Source organism: Trachinotus anak, unplaced genomic scaffold (assembly GCF_046630095.1).
Source record: "Trachinotus anak isolate AG129_WGS33_773 ecotype Australia unplaced genomic scaffold, CSIRO_AGI_Tana_v1 ptg000018l, whole genome shotgun sequence".
NCBI classification, from domain to species: Eukaryota; Metazoa; Chordata; class Actinopteri; order Carangiformes; family Carangidae; genus Trachinotus; species Trachinotus anak.
This window is the reverse complement of record NW_027273869.1, coordinates 14,010,601-14,027,615: the sequence shown is the minus strand read 5'-3', so window position 1 is coordinate 14,027,615 and position 17,015 is coordinate 14,010,601. Positions and strand designations below refer to the sequence as shown.

At 42.6% G+C, this 17,015-nt stretch overlaps 1 protein-coding gene and 1 long non-coding RNA gene across 2 annotated transcripts; both read right to left on the bottom strand.

Moving 5' to 3' along the window:
• Positions 1 to 837: 837 nt before the first annotated feature.
• On the bottom strand, positions 838 to 10,225 carry LOC139635159 (sortilin). The gene is made up of 21 exons (XM_071502206.1): positions 9,863 to 10,225; positions 9,482 to 9,544; positions 9,098 to 9,174; positions 8,917 to 9,013; positions 8,247 to 8,414; positions 7,983 to 8,056; positions 7,653 to 7,699; positions 6,857 to 6,993; positions 6,599 to 6,682; positions 5,777 to 5,837; positions 4,231 to 4,383; positions 3,758 to 3,855; positions 3,570 to 3,669; positions 3,232 to 3,406; positions 2,957 to 3,150; positions 2,140 to 2,332; positions 1,916 to 2,032; positions 1,691 to 1,835; positions 1,492 to 1,598; positions 1,285 to 1,402; positions 838 to 1,197 (listed from the first exon to the last, which is right to left on the bottom strand). Exons 1-21 carry the CDS (start codon positions 10,118 to 10,120, stop codon positions 1,183 to 1,185), a joined length of 2,481 nt encoding a protein of 826 aa, XP_071358307.1. The 5' UTR covers positions 10,121 to 10,225; the 3' UTR covers positions 838 to 1,182.
• Positions 10,226 to 12,557: 2,332 nt separating this feature from the next.
• LOC139635553 (uncharacterized) lies at positions 12,558 to 14,120 on the bottom strand. Its single transcript, XR_011694250.1, has 2 exons — positions 13,913 to 14,120; positions 12,558 to 13,190 (listed from the first exon to the last, which is right to left on the bottom strand). It is a non-coding gene; the product is annotated as an uncharacterized lncRNA (long non-coding RNA).
• Between the last annotated feature and the right edge of the window lie 2,895 nt (positions 14,121 to 17,015).

The following is a 17,015-nucleotide window of genomic DNA, read 5'->3' as shown; positions in this document are numbered from 1 at the left end:
TTTGCTCACAAACAAGTAATAAAAAATGACATTTAAACAATTTAAACAATATTACATTCATATTATATTCACGACCACCAGCATCACCAATAATAAGGCAAAATGAATGGAACTGTTCTTTTACAACGTCTCATTCTTTAACAATAAAGTCAATCTAAAAATAAATAAACAATTCAATGGCTTGTTTCAGTGCCAGTATCATTTTACATAGGTTGTTTTTATTTGTTGTAATGAAGCGATTTAGTGAATTTGCACCTTTGCATGAAATATTTCACCATTAAATTCACATCATCACCAACACATGTAACAATAATCCCATGTTGAATATTTTTAAATGTAGCATGTTTCCCATTTGTGCCTTTAGAATGAAGCCAGTTATAAATACATTACAGTCTCTTGATGAGTTTACTAATGTGGTTTAGTGTTCAAATGTAATTTTAATCCATTTCAGCCTGGGTCTGATTTATTTTTTGCAGAAATATATATCGTTTTTATTGCATAAGAAATGATTTAGATCTACTTTAATTTTTTTTTTTTTGTGTGTAAATAGTGAATAGTTAAACAGTAAGTAATTTATGAGCCAGGTCTGTGCAGTTTTATCCAGTTTTATCCAGTACCATACGTTACTTCCATTGGCAGCTTTTTCACGAGTGAGACATCTTGTTAATAAACTATCTTTGTTCCCATCACACCAACTTCCTGCTTCTTCTTCTTCTCTGGTCATGTTGAAACAGATGGGACAGTTCCCAGCACCACCAGTGCCATCTGATAGACAGAAGTTTATTGTGCAATTAAACCAATCGTGTTAAATTTTAAACTGAAACTTACTCAACAGGATGAAGGTGCAATAATTTATTTTTCACAAATGCAAATTTTAAGGACTGTTGTATTCGTTTTCACATTTAACAGAAGTAAAAAGGTGGTGCAAACAGAGTAAAATAAAATAAAAAATACTGTACAAACTGAAGAGTTAGCAAAGTAAAGCATTAAAATGAAGTAAGCTCAATAAATTAAGATATTTAACAATTTCTTGCTTGTCATTCAAATCCTCAGAATTTGGCACGAAGGTTGCTCCCATCCAAATATGAGGCATTAGTCCAACAAAATGCAGTTGGCAGTCTTTTTCAGCACAGCTGGTTTCAATCGCAAATATCCGTTATATCCATCAAAATGTCTCATGTGTCATTCAATAAGATCCTGTCAAAATAAGAACACAAGAGTGTGAGTATAGTTATAGAAAATCTCACAATCCGAAAGTGATTTTTAGCTCAAAAATAATCTTACATCATCTGAGTCCTGTTGGCAGACGGTGCCATTGCTGCTGGTGGCGCTTTCAAGATCGGCTGTAAAGCTGTTATCATCATCCTGTATCTGCAGGTTGGAGAAACGGTACGAGGGTGACCTGCGGAGGGCGACAGGAAACAGCGACGGTCAGCTCCCACTGGGTGCATAAGGATGGACGTGTAGCTCAAGTGTGTGTCTCTAGCTCACCTGTTTCTATAAACCACTCTCTTCACAGCAAGGACAGCGGAAACGATAGCCACCAGGACGATGAGTCCTGCTCCTGCACACACCAGGATCAACACCAGCCTCTCTCGCTGGAAAACACGCACGACAGTGTTACACACATAAACGCTAAACATGAGCAGCAGGACGCACACAGACTGATAACACCAACAAATCTACTGACCGGTGTGTCAAAGTGTGCGTCTGGAGACGATGACCTGGCAGGTGGGCCAGGGCTGGGTTTAACACCACAGGGCCTGATGACTGTCTGCACTGCGAGCTGAGGACTGAACCCGCCCTCGCACTTATTACTCGGGACCTTACGATACCTACAAGCGTGGTCAGAAGTGTGTGAGCATGTGCAGGATGTGTGTCCCTTTCGTCTTAAAAAAGCGGCGAGCATTGTTACCCTGCTGTCAGGAGCTCATCCTCCTCTCCAATCAAACAGATCTCCAGAGTTTTATTTGGAGCGTTGGGTTGTCTCACACACTCTGAGGTGTTCACATGACGATAGTAACCATAGTCACTGCAAAGGACAGAAAGTGTGTTCACTAGGGAGTGTCCTCCATGCTGGGACCAAAACACATCCACATACAATTTGTGTTCTTCAATGCTACAAATGATCAAACTCACCATAGGTAATCTTCTCTGGTACACAAGCAGGGGCTTTGCTTCTTGCTCACCACAAAGCTTTTCCCGTTCCTGCATACAGATTGTTTCTTTAGCCTCCTGTAAGTCTCCTTTACACCCAGGACACAGCCATTTCTGTCCGAGTCCCCTCCCTCTGTAGAATGAGCCAACCACTCTTCGTAGTCCTCCTCGTTACCTGATACAACACATGACGACCAGTCAGGTTACAAATGTCGAGGCCAATTCTTTAATTTGTAGGAAAATAAAACAAAAAAAAGTTTGTTAAGAGGCTGGTTGGTTAACTAATGTAATATATCTGTTTTCCATGATATGGAACTTTCTATGCTTCATTTCAGCCCTGCTCAGTAGGTGACACCAAATCCGGTTTCCATCTACGTTCAGGAACCGAAACGAACCAAAACTGGTTTAACTTCAGCATAAAGCTGTGTGTTCATGCAAGAGGAAGGGGATTGAGAAAGTAAGTTTACAAAAATGAAAGAGGATTACAGAGATATCAAGACCTAGACAAGCAGGCGAGTGAAGAGCGAGATATGAAGGTGGTTTGATTCCCTGGATGCCTGTTTAGTCTTGTTTGTGTCTTGTTTTCAAAGCATGCTGGTTGTGAAATGCAACAGAAAGGAAAAAAGAGGAACCTAATGTGCCTACGTCTCATAACTTTATAGTTAGGTTAAGTTAGGGAAAGTTTCTGTAAGGAGAAACTGCTGTAAGGCCTCATGCCCCTACCACCAGGTGGTATCATCCGCTGTGAAGGAGCAGGCTACATATGGAATTATAGGAATTATCATATAACTCGACTCACACTCTCTGGTAATGAGGCTCTGGAAATCGATGGTGACGGCCACCCACATGGGCTGGCCGTCTTCCTCGGGCCGGAAGCCCCACACACTGACGTTCATGGCTTTGGTGCCTGGCTCAGATGCCAGGCCTGCGAAGAAGAAGGGCTGCTCAGTGAAGTTGTACGACTTCCAGCACTGGCCCTCATCTGTGGAGAACCTGGTGACGAGAAACCTCACATCACTCTCTCTGCCTCTCATTGTTTAACTGTGCAATGAGGTAAAAATATCCGCTCGGTACTTGATAGTCTTGACTTGTCCTTCGTGGTGAGCCTCCACAGCCACAATGAGACCCCCAGAGTCCAGTATGCTGTAGTGGTGAGGTCCCCTCAGTGTCCCCCTCCAGTTATAACCCCCGTCTGAGGAAACAAACACATCCGGGTGCTGCGACGACGACAGAGAATCACCCACAGTGCCTGAAGAAGAGAGGAGATAATCCCAACATATCTTTACACATTAGATTTCTAACTGACTCATCATTGACTCATTGAGAGGTTTAAAGCTGAAAATAGCAGAGTGTTTGACTTTCACTTTATTTGCTCTGCTTAACAAAGGTTGGGTAAACTGCAGATGAATTACCGTGGGCGATAACCAGACCAATCGCAGTCGGCTCGGACAGCGCCACCATGGGAACTATTCGGTTGTTGCGGCTGTGTTCTCCATGGATATGGAGGTTGCACTGATAAAATAAAAAACAGTTCAGTGAACAATGACTCATTTGAATAATGTAGTGCACACAAATGCAAACAGGGATTAATGTAACCTACGTTCTTAGTTTGGTCTCTGCAGTCCACGTTCTCAGGCTTGTTAAGTTGTCGCCACTTCCCTCCTCTGTTAAAGGAGATGACAGATCTTACACGGCCATCTGCAGCGAAACACAGTGCTGGGGTCAGAGTTCAGTTTTATATCCAAATGGTGAATGACTGGAGCAGCAGTTTGATGTGGGGAAAGTAGTTAAAACCCAGACCAAGAGATATGTCTGCTCATTAATATACATTTATACATGAATTTACCCTGCATGGCTCAAAACAATAGCTCCCAAGTGCAAGTAGTCATTTCATTTTGAGGAGCCATATGAGTCCATTAATGAAGCGTATAATATAAGTGATAGAAATTATGGAAAGGCTACAAAAACAGGACCAAAGCTGTAATAGATTGAAATCATCCCTTAAAGATTTAAACAAAAAATGCAAAAATAAAGGGCATCCAAAAAACAAAATGAAAAGATGCATGGCCAAACCTTCGTCTAGTTTGTTAGTGAGGTATACTCCTCTCAGCGAGGTAATGTTGGTGAAATCACTCTTCCTCTGCCCATCGAACAGGTGGCGCTCCAGCGACTTGGAGAACAAGATCCCACGGTCATCCGACGTGTACATGGTCCCAAAGAAGGTGTCTGGGTTAAAACAGAGGGAGAACTTTAGTCTCGCACCACACTAAGACACACAATAACTCGTCTGACGGTGAGGGTTACATTTGGCCGGCGGTCCATTTTGGGTCATGGTGTGTGGGAGATTTTACTCCTTAAGATCAGTTTACTGGTTCACAGTTTCATCTTTTGTGAATCTGCGACAATTTAGTACAGATGCTTTATTAGCTCTTAGTCCAGATCATCAGTCCTGTCTGTTTCCTATTTGTGGTTATGTTTTTAAGTTTTTCCATAATCAGGATCACATTTCCAACAAAACCACACTACTTCCTCATGCAAACAGGCTGTGGTTACTCAGTTCTTGTTTTCTTACTTTTAGCTGAGACACAACAAATACTGAATGCGATTATTTTTCCTCTGAACTTTGCATGTTCTATAAAAATTTCAGTCACAATCCAGCAGATTTCCGATGAAAGTGAACCAAACCACTGGCACAAGATGTAAAACGATGAGATCTGAAGGTAGAAGGTCTAAATAAGAGTCTTTTGTTCGCAGTGATGTCTCAAATTGAATGTAATGATAATTAAATGATGTAAAATCTCTCTTATCATCAGTCATATTTTAACCGTGTGAAGCTCACACACGTGTCTGCTAAAGCCATGGAGGACGAGCTCAGCTATGGAAGGTGATGGTGGCTTACTTTTCTAGTGTGTGTGTGTGTGTGTGTGTGTGTGTGTTGTTCCCTGATCCTAAGATATGTTTGTCAGCTTTTGTGGTGTAACCTAAATCTCCCTCCCTCCAGCCAACAAAGATAAAGCCCCTCTACCCCCATATCTCCCCTATTTATCTCAGCAGTACAAAAGTCCCCATCACTCAACCCCTGCAGCTCTAACTGGAGCTCTTCACAGACACAAAATAATCCCAATAACAGAGAAAACAAATGGACGTGACTGTGAAAAGAGGGACTGCATGAGAAAGAGGGCAGGAGGGAGGAAGACAGGAACAAAGACCGGGCAGCTGGACTTGAACGCACGTACACACTCAGTATGATGGAATGATTTGTCAGCAACACCAAGAACTTGTGAAACCAGTCTGGTCTTTACCGTTGAGCTTTTCCATTACAACAAAAGGGGCTGAGAAAGCTATAACTTCAGTCCGGTTGTGCTCAAAACATATTTGCGAATATGTGTCAAGCATAAGTTTTTAAGGTGGGTGTGCACTTGTGGATGTCAGAATCAGATTCTGATTTATTGTCATTTCGATAGTATGCGCTTGAATATATGGGAGTTAGGTAGTTCTCCGGTCAAGAGGGATATAACATAAAAAAAATAAAAACACAGAGACACATATTGAAAACATGACACATATTAAAAAAGACAAAAAAAAAAAAAAGCATATTCAATGCGTTTTCGTCTGTTACCTCCTGGGTTGTCCACATGCATGAAGAGCATATCCTCATCTCCATCCAGGATGGAGTAGAACTGCAAACACACACACACACACACACACACATAGCATAGCACATGTGGGTGAGAAAAAAAAGATTAAAAATAAACAAAAAAAAAAACTTTGTGATGACTAATTTACTCTCTGCCATAAACCTTGTCTAATCATCGTGAGAGAGAGAGTGTGTGTTTGTGCTGTCAGCAAGATGTACTGGGTGTGTGACTGTGTGTGTGTGTGTGTGTGAGTGTGTGTGTGTGTGGGAGGGAGGGTGGTTGTTTCACCAGAGCAGGTGTGTGTTCAGTTCGTTGTGAAAAAAGGAAATGTTGCCACTGATGTTTCCGCTTAAGGTGAAATAACCTCCATAATGTCCAGCCGCTAAAAGCATGTGTGTGTCTGTCTGAGTGAAGCACTTGAAAGAAAGTTTCAAAGTTTCCACAGTGTGAGCGAAACATACGACAAAGGAAATCATTATATTAACATCTGTGCATTTCCTGGGGTAGAGCTGGGCGTCGTTTGATAGTTTACTGTCAATAAAATATCAGAGTTTTAGCACGGATGCTGTCTACACACGGCACAGGAAGTTTGCCAAGATAAAATAGTCTAAAATAGGCTAAAATGTCAATGACATATTGAACTATCTGAAAACAAGGTTATGAATCTGACCCTCATTCAGTGCTAGTTTTCAGTATGTGACAGTTACAGCACCTGGTGTTATGGACACATTTCAGTCAGCACCACAGAAAGTAATCAGCTTCATGTGCTTTTGCCTCTGACAGATTTTGAATGTGTTTCTCACCTGCTCAGTGGAAGCAGAGGGCAGCAGTGCTCGACTGAAGGTCTCTCCCTGGTCCGATGAGAAATACATGACACGAGGGGATCTCTGGGAACGAGATAATGCAGAGTGCTATTTAAGCACTCGCTGATTCATGAACTGAATGACAAGCGTGTTGTTAGCGTAATAATGGTGGTCTTTGGGTTGTCCTTATACAAACGTGTGTGTGTGTGTGTGTGTGTGTGTGTGTGTGTAAAGAGGATAATTTATGTCGCATCTCACCGAATCTTCCATCACAGAGAAGAAGAGAAAGGCTCCTATGTAGCCAAAACTGTAGATGTCCTCATGGATTGTGGTGAAGGTCTTCCCCAGATCCTTTGTCCTCTTCAGCACCAGGTCTCCCCTCTCATCCGTCTCAACTACAGCAACAACATACAAGACTCGGTGAGAAGAACATGAGTGTGCTCAATCATATTTATTATTGAATATAACACTCCAGGCCTTCTGCATTTATTTCAGTTAAGCTCTGCTACATCCTTTAAACCTTGACTGAACCCCTAAGTAAACACCGCTTATCTAAGCAGTGGCAAATTTGTGATTTTGGGCTATGTAAATATATTTGACCGGACGTGACAACTTATTCTGAGCTTATTTTGATAGATCGAGGTGGGAATCTAAACGTACGACACAGGAATCAGCTGGGCAGCACGACATGGTGAACGTGTGAAATAAATCACAGCAGCATCTTTAGTGGAAAAATCACACGAATAGTAAAAATCCATCGTTACTAATCTGGATCATTACACACAGTGTAATGTAATGTGTCTGTTTATCACACAGAATCTTTTTTGTGTTTTGTTTTGTGTTTAGAGTAATTGCAGTTGTTAGTGTCTTTTATTGTTATATTGTTTTTGATATTTTATGCTGGGGCAATAAACACCCATGTAATGGTTTTTATTCTATTGATTTAATTATGTTAGAATTCACTTTAATGTCAGATTTACCTGATAAACGCCGTTCCACATACATAACAAAACGCTTTTCTACCCCTAAAGTGTATTTTCCTATAGTTTCCTACCTGTGTCTACTCGACTGCAGCTGAAGAACAAATTCACGCCAGCCCCCCTGATGGAAAGAAGAAGTTAAAAACATTTCACAAACCCCAAAACTGTTGCAAGAATGTTCAGAGAAACTGGAAACTGTTTGTAAAGATGACTCTGACACATACCGCAATCTCATACATCACATCGGTCCATTCAAGTAAGATTATAATACTGCATCATGATGTGTTTGCCTATCCTGCAACATTCCTGCCCTTCAGCTTTCACAGAATATAAGGTTCATCTACCGTGTTTTCTATTGACACGCTGGGATTTGGTGTGTGGTTTAGTTTCCTGTTTACTCTCACCATGAGAAAGAATGCACTCCATCATGCACTTTTGTCCACTTGGCACCAAAGTCCAGAGAGAGCCACAGGCCGCCCTGCATGTCAGGAAGGAACAGAGGAATGTTTACCTTTACTTTAAGGGGTGTGTTTGATGTGTGTGTGTGTGTGTGTGTATGGGCAAAAGATTTAGCTCAGAATACCACAAAGAGCAAGTGAAACCACCTTGATCATTTGTGCGAAAACGGCAAGAAAGAAAGAAAGGAAGCAGTCAGTTGCGAGACTCACATCAATGCTGAGCGCCACCAGGTAGTCAGGGTTGAGGAAGTGGTACGTGATCGGCTGAGCCAAGTGGAAGGGCAGCTGGATGAACTTGAAGGTCGCACCGGCATCTGTGGAGGTGAAGATGATCCCTCCGGGGTTGTCCACCACCGCTGTGTCCGCTGTCAATATCACCTGTCGATTAGAGCCAATAAAAGCAGATGGGAGATCTGAGGAAAGGTTGCAGCGATGAAAATATCAAAATGAAATTGTTTACTACACCTGGCAAACAATCGCCCACGGGATAGCATACAAATACAGTAAATATAATTTCATGAGCAAGTCGAAATATAGTAAAAGAAAGAAGAACTTCCTGCCAAACTGCTCATTCTGAGCAAAATGTATTTACATGCACAGTAAAGTTCAACTGTTTAAGGTTTTGTTTCATGCTGCTGTTGCTGGCACAAAGTGTTCATATGTCAGTGCATTTCTGTGTGTGTATTTCTGAACGTCACACTATATATAGATGCAGGCGGCTAAATGCGACCTGCCTTTACACTTACACCTCCCTGTGTGTGAACATGTTCCCCCGACTGAAACTCTAACAGCTCTCACCACACACCCTCACCCTCAAAAAAAAAAAAAAAAAAAAAGTCATATGTCAGAACTACCTAAACCAAAGCTAATGTGAACTTACAGAGCTCCCTGGTCCAACGCTGACTCCGAACTCCTCCCTGATGAAAGTGTTGTTGATCCGGTGAGAAATATCATGGAACGACTTCCCATAATCCGTACTGACAAGAGAGGAAATAAAGTCAAGCTGTCACTGCAGGAGTTCTGCACAGAGTGGGACAGACACGCTGCTGACGCTAACTCACCTTCTGTACAGCCGCGAGGAGCCTCCCTCCAGAAAAGTTTCGAGGGGGGCACTGATGGTAGACAGCACCAGGACCACCTGGGGAATGCAGCAATGTGGTTGAAACTTTATCACGAGGGTCCAAAACTAAACCCATCATTTAAATTTCTATATGACATGCAGCACTTTGTTGTGGCAGGCTGTTAAAAAACTGATACATTTCAGACCAATAAGAGCTGCTGGGAAAAACAAAAGAATATATTTTGCCTGAAAATGCAAAGCTGTGATGATGAGACTGCCGGAGATGAGGCAGCTACAGTGAAACATCTGAAAGTCACATGCTTCTCAGACTGTGTCTTTACAAAGACGAGCAGGGAGCATGTTGTGTTTTATGATGGATACTCACTCCTGTGCCATCGCCAACCCATGTGAGAATTACATAGGAGCCATCATCACCATTAAACCCTGTCTAGGAGAAGGAGAGAGGAGGGACACTCACACATATCACTTATAAAGTTTCAAAAAACAGTGAACCCTCTTTATTCACATACTGTCCAACTCCTGTGATGGTTGAACAACTTTGCTTGCAAAATGGGCTTAATGTGCTGATAAGCAATTTAAAAGAATGTTCAATCATTTATCATCATTTATTATCGCTTCACTTCTTTCTTTTTTTTAAATTTCACTTCTTTACTATTAACTTGTTTGCTGGACATTGACCTGACTATTCACACAAACCCTTCCCCAGCTTTAAAAAAAAAAAAAAAAAAAAAAAGACACACCTTACCTCATGTGTGTTGTCGTCCAGAACTCCGTGCTCGGCTGTGGTGAGGGGGAGCCGGCAGGCGGAGAAGGGATGACCGTGAGAAAGCTTGGACGAGCCGCTGGTGTCTCTCCTGGGGCGACCACGCACTTGGCCCCGGCTCTCATCCTGCTGAGCCCGGTGGAAAGCCACCGTCCTCCCCCCGCGGCCTCTGCCCTCAGCACCCACAGGAGAGACCCACACCCACACCCACAAGCCGAGCACCACAAGTCTCCAGATCATATCCGATGGGAAAATAATGAGACCTCTCTAAGAATGTGCGCAGCCTTGCAGCGACCGAGATGCCTGCCGTTTCTGACTCTTAAAATCTTGCTCTCTTAAGGCAAGTGGGGGGGGTGTGGGGGGTGGGAAGTGCTTCCACGGGTCATTAGCATAAAAAGTGCTGTGTGAGGTGGTGCGTCCTCCGCCTGCAGGTGTTTCTGCCCGCATCCAGGTGACCTGAGCTGCAGGGAGGGTGTTGCATGTCCAACAGCATTTGCACCTTGTGGCCACTCGCGACCAGGAAATGGAAACTATTGAACCCAGTGTGACTAATTGTTAGGGTTAATTTGTGATGCATTCGTGTGCTGTCAGAAAACACGAAACGTTGAACGAAAAATGACGAAACACAGAGGTTCAAAAATGCGCGATATCATGCGGAATGGAGAAGTTTTTTTTTTGCGAGTTGGGGGGGGGGGGGGGGGGGGGCGTGGTTGCAGCATCATGTTAGTGATGTTTTCTCTTTGGTTTCATTTGTAGTGGGCACAGTTGAACGCAGGGGGGACGCCATGTCTTCACCTGCGATGCCTCCCTCGCTGAGTGAGCGTCCAGCTGTGGCGCCGACGTGCCTCGGGATGGTTCTGCGCTTTGACGCACATCCATCCTGCCCGATCCCGCGGTCGAGTCAGTGCGCGCCCCCTCTCAGACACTATAGAGGAGCATTGATGCACGATGACGCGCAGCTGCTTCGCCTATGGGCTGAATCTGGCAGCGCAGTTTATATAAAACAATTGAGCCCCATGTCGAGTTAATGTCTTTTTACCTTCATAGCTGCTCGGATATTTGTACTGTGCCACTATGCAAGACGAGGTGGTGTAAAAGATACTTGACTACATTCAAAAGAAAAAAAAAAAGCCTTTACAGAGCAGGAGAGGGGGAAGAAGACACCACAGCAACAAAGACTCACCTCAGATTTAAGCTTTTGACCCTGTGACCTCGAATATTTTTTTCTTTGTCCTTCAGCTCATAGTAATAAGTCTCCATTTATATATTTTAATCTTGTCCAGATGTTCATTTTTTTTAAATAATAAATGGGATTCAGTTATAGTCAAAAGTAAGTTATATAACCTTTTGATTTCATTGGTTCTATATTTCATGCTCAGGGAAAGGAAACCACACATAAAATGAAAAGAGGTCAAACCAATCAAGTAGCAAGCGGCTACTAAGTGAGACAGAGGTGACTCATTAAACAATAACACTGACTCACCCCCGATGAATAGTACATGATTGTGTATGTACACGCAAATTACACTATGTATCCCCTGATAGTGACAAGGCTTTTACAGTAAGCTGGTGCTCTTCTTCGTACTTGGGTCAGGGGGTAGACTGGAAACAAAAGACAAAGCAACATGTGGGACGCCCTGACTTATTGCCCTGTAAAGTGGAGATCCTTGTATGCGTCAAGTGCCATAAATGCTGAATCTTACATTTCCTATAAAGCAGTAGTGAATTCTGTTCACTGTCTGTTGCAGGTTCGGGTTATATTCAGCCCAAAGAAGCACTATTTGATAAGATTAATATCCACTTATTTGCATCAGCGTTGTTACATCATGTTACAACACCCTCAAATCAGACAAGGAAAAAAAAAACTTTTAAAGGGAAAAAATGGGAAAAAAAGGAACTTCAGGACAAGCAGAAGGGGAGACAGCCTCTCCGACTCTCTGTCAGCTCGTGAGAAAAATATCTGAACCTGGATAGGAGAAATGGCACCGAATTCTAGAGAAACCGAGCCGTCAAAATGAAAACAAGAGACCAGCGAGCTGCACGGAGCAGAGAATATGTTTCCCACGGACTTTAACTATTAGCAGCTGCTTCCACACATTTGATTCATTGTTAGCACATACTCATAAACCACAGGGGCATGGAGTACAGACTGGTCAGGTCTGCTGTTGCGCAAACAGACATATGAATTGGGAAAGTGCTCTAATTGCTTTCCTTAAGGTTTCCAATATTACTTTTTGTTTGTTCTCTAAAGAGTGTAGGCTGTGTTGGGACCTGTTGCTTTTATGGGCTGGTGAATCCCTTTTGAAAAGATATTGCATGTAATGTTGACAGATCCACAAAAAGCTTAAGCTTGACTTGACTTGACTTGACTTGACTTGACTTGACTTGACTACTGTGTCCTGCACAGTTGCTTTTTATTGAACTAAGTTTTAACTTGTTTTATCTGAGTCTTGGACTGTTTCAAAGTGACAATACCTCGCTATACCCTCGGTATAAGGGTAAACACATCCCTGAACTGGTTCGTCTTTTCTGTGCTCAGTCGCTGCTGAAAATTGTCAGTAAATTACAGAGTTGTGAATCAGCCTGGGTTCTACCTTTAACCTTTGCAGTAAACAGCTTATGACATCTGTGTCTTAGAGGAAGTTGCGGTATACTTGTACTCACTACGACACTTCAATCTTGTTTAGTTTAATTCCTTTTATTTAAAAAAATAAAAATGCACACATTGACCTGTGAAAGGACAAAACTTTCTAGTCTTAGTGCAAATCATGGTTCAGTAGTGCTGTTACATTTTTAGTCCGACGTGTAGTTGCTCTGACGCAGACTCGCTGCGACAGTGTCTGACAGCAGATGATAAAAGTGGAGTTAACAGAGACATACTGTGGGATTAGGCCTCCGTATCAACAAACAATCTTGTGCAGTGTTTTTACAACGCACACAACACATCCAACAAGTTTGACACAACAATAACGTCAAAACTCGGCAATGGAAGCACGGCGTCTCACAGCCTCTTGGTCCAAGGTGTCCCACATGTCCATCCAGCAGACATTTCTGTAAGTCCCATCCAAGGCGTCTCCACTATGAGCCAATGTTTTTAGTCACAGACGATCGTCTCTGGCGGATGCTTGATGAGAGCTGTCTCTGAGTCTCATGGTCCAGCTCCAGTATGTGGTCACGGTCCTGGACGTACATCAGACCACCAAAGGAGTCCACTATTCCATAAATGACTGCAAGGACAGTCAGCGCCGTTCCAATAAAGTACAACTTAAGGACTGCTGCCACCATGGCTCCAATGAGAAAGGACGCTTGGCTGCAGGAAAAAAAACAAAACAAAACAGTTAATTATTGTAGATTTCTTCAGATAGATAGACAGAATATTCACATTTTCAATAATCGTGTATTTTTAAACACAACATACAGGCTGAATGATCACAACAGGCCACACAATGCATTTCAGTAACTGGAAGAGCATTAGGTTAAAGCTGGTGGCTGGTTGGAAATTACCTGCAAGACAGCTACAATTACACGACTACATCAACAGGAAGAACCAGTAGCCTCTGCTGGCAGTGCATCAAAGAGCGCGGGAGGAATCTAATTCACAATGATCAGCTGTCCAAAACCTAACTTGTCTGGAAATATTTGGATTTCATTTTCCAGAATTGCCCTTCAATTTGCGGGAAGAAGACTAAATGCTTTTTTTTTTTTTTTTTTTTTTTTAAATTTGGCTGGCTTTTAGTCTTCCAAAAAATAACAGCCACTACACCCCAGCATTGTTCGAGGTGTGACTGTAATCTACTGTGTTATCTGCATTCTGCACTTTGTCGTGCTGACAGGCTCCAGCTGAGGCTGAAGGCTGTAAATCACCAGAAGCGGGCGCCTCGGAGGAGGAAGCCGGAGAGCAGCGGCCGAGGAGCCACGGCGCACCACGGCTTCAAGAGGCGACCACGGGCCACGGGAACGAGCGGCCGCCGCTTCCCCGTCTGTGCGTAAAAACACAAGTTGGCTGGCAGAACATAACGAAATGCAACCCACCACAGGCCCCGGTGTGATCGGCGCTGTTTTTCCTCCTCCTCCTTTCGTTCCCCGGCAGCTTTAAAGAGGCCGAGGTGGTTTCGGATAAACGCGGCGGCCGCAGAGAAATCCGGTGATGTTTTATCAGAGAGCGACTTCAGACGGGTCCTCTCCGTGTCTTCATCCCAGGAGGAGGTGAGAGCCACTGCCGCTGCTGCTGCTGCTTCTCCCCCCCTATGAGAAAGCTGAGCTCGATCCACGTACGTACTGATTCACGTACGTAGCAGTGACATCACCCTACGAAAAAGCTGCGATTTCCTGTGAACACAAGCTGAGATAGACGGTGGGGAGTGGAATTTCCACTGGGTTGAAAAACACTTTTTTTTTTCTCTCTTAATTAACAGCGTTTCGGTTGCTCCCTATTCACTATAAAGTTTTTTTTTTGTTTTTGTTTTTTAAATTTGTGTTCATAGTTGTATTACTGTCTGAAAGGTGAGGATGTGTAATTGAGGGGGTGGAAAAAAAAAAAGGTTCCAGGGAAAAATGTTGCTCAAAATTCTGAAATAATGTTCAAATACCCTTTTCCTGAGTAGAATGCATCAAGTTTCCTAAGAAGTGCAAGTATCAGGGTGTATTCATTGTCTTAGGATGTGACACAATGCTCCGCAGCAACCAACTTCCCCAGATAAATAAATAAAAAAGGTATAAAACTGTTGAATTTGTGTCCCATTGATTTTCCCTCCTAAAACCCTGTTTCCAAACCATCCCCATACTGGTGGAAATTTTCAACCACAGTGAAAACATCTCTTAACATGTTGAAGTTTAGCAAAGAGATAAACTGTTAACTGTGTTTGACATCTTTGAAGCCGGGGCACGTCTTATAATAACAATAACAGGATGGTTAAACCAGTTGATAATTAGCAGTAAATACAGCTGAGACTGGTGGGAGTGTCATTAGTTTCAACAGCTGTGGTCAAATTAACATTTTGAAATGAATGTGTGACAGTTAAAGGGGAAATCCAAAATCTATTTACAGGTCTGGGGGAGTGTAAAAAAAAAAAAAAGTCTTATAAAGCAACGTGGCTCCAAAGGGGGATGTTTGTAGTCTGCTAAATTGCCTCAAGTGATGTCACATGAGTAGGGGTTGAAGACGAACAGTTTAGAAAAAGGAAAAAATAAAAATAAAAATCTGGATTATGGATTTGAAAGAACTGAGTTTACCAAACCTCTGCAGCCTGTTCCTCATCTACGCTTGAGGCCAGAGGCTGAAGGCCGCATTAGCCGCTCCTTGCATAACACACCCAAATCTCCCTCGCAGCTGGCGGCGGTGGAGTTGTGTCATGTAGGATGAAGAATGCACGGAAGAAAAAACATGATATCTCAATATTTTATACTCCTTTTTTTTTTTTTTTTACATTTTCATCATAGATCAGACCAGAGCTATTATTTATCCTGAGGCGAATGTGGATGTCTAAACCATATTTCATAACCATCAGACAAACTGCGCAATAGCTGTTGAGAAATTTCACAGATGACCACAAATGCCAACCAGGACAGAGTGAAAGTGAAAGTCGAGGGGACCCTCAAAGTCAGTTAGATTCAACCTCTATGGACATTGAATGTCCAAACATGTTGGCTGCTGAATGTAATGTTGTCTAGGTTGGTTTGGCTGTTTTAAATGTTTTTCTTCAAATGATAGACCATTTGTTTATTTTAGTTCCATTACAGTTGTAGTTCATTTTTAGTTTCTTTGAGACTCAGGACATGCTGAATCTTACTTACTATATAGAAAATCTTTCTCGAAAGGCAGCCAGGACAATTGAGATCAAAATGATCCCTCATGAATACTTGCTTTCATTTCCTTATTATGCCTTTGGCCATAAGACAATGAGGTCTGTGTTTTAACTGCAGGGTTGACATTTATGGATCAAGAGCAGTCTCACTGACTAACAGCTAGAGAGTGACTGATCATCAGGTATTTCATTCATATTCCATTTTTGCCACTCAGCCATTCATTCACTCATAAAACCTCAGACCTTGTTCAGACCTGTTCCTGCTCCATCACTCTGTATAAACTTGCCAGCCAGATTGCAGTCTTTCATCAGAAAAAAAAAAAATCATCCTATCACGGGATTTCCAATCTCGTCATATCCCCGAGTGGAGATTCCAGACTTTAAGTGTGGAAAATTCCTACATTCAGAAGATTGAGTGCAACAAAATAGCAGCTGCTCTATCTTTCTCATGCAACAGTCATGATTTCACTTCCTCTGTGGCTTGGCATAGTAATTGAGGACACACAGCCCAGATTGTGCACAGTTCACTGAAGAGGGAGCAAACCTTTAGAGCAAACTCTAGAATCAACACCACACATTTGCTATGTGAGTATATAACTAAATACTACTTTCAAGATAATATTACTGTAATTTATGAGACAAAATGTTGAGGATATTGCAGTATAGTTACAAATGACATAAAAAATGTCTTCAGTGCGGGGATTGATAGTGCTTCCTTTCCAGGGCATTAAGTCTCCTGATTTCCTGAGGTTAAAAACAAAAAAGGTTGGAGTTGAGTAAGCAGCCTTGACAGTCCGGAGCCCAGGAGCTGTACTCTGACTCACTGCCCTTTTCACTAACTGCCAGAAATGTCTTCTTCCTCAGCAGCAGCTGAAAGGCAGCCAATAATTCAATATACTCACACACACACACACACACACACACATTAATATAATGCGTTCCCTGGCCTCTTATCCTAACTGTAACCATCACCCCTGAATGCTTAACCCCAACCTTTACCCTAACCCTGACCTAAGCCCAGTCTAACCTAGTCTTAACCCACAAACAGCTATTTGAACTTGTGGGGTGCAGCATGTTGGTCCCCACAAAGCTGTTGGACACCACAAGTATAGTAGGCTCCTGGTTTTTAGACCCACGCACACACACATTAAATCCTCTTGTTTTTAATTTCACTTCCTGGACTTAAAACAGCTGACTCTCAAGAAGACTAGGTTAGATTTCATTCCAGGCATCTTTTAAGTGTATTACTGCACATACAGTGAAGGGCAGGCAGAGCCAGTAAAAACAGGCAAACAATGGACTAACGAGAAAACAAAAGACTGTGAGTCAGA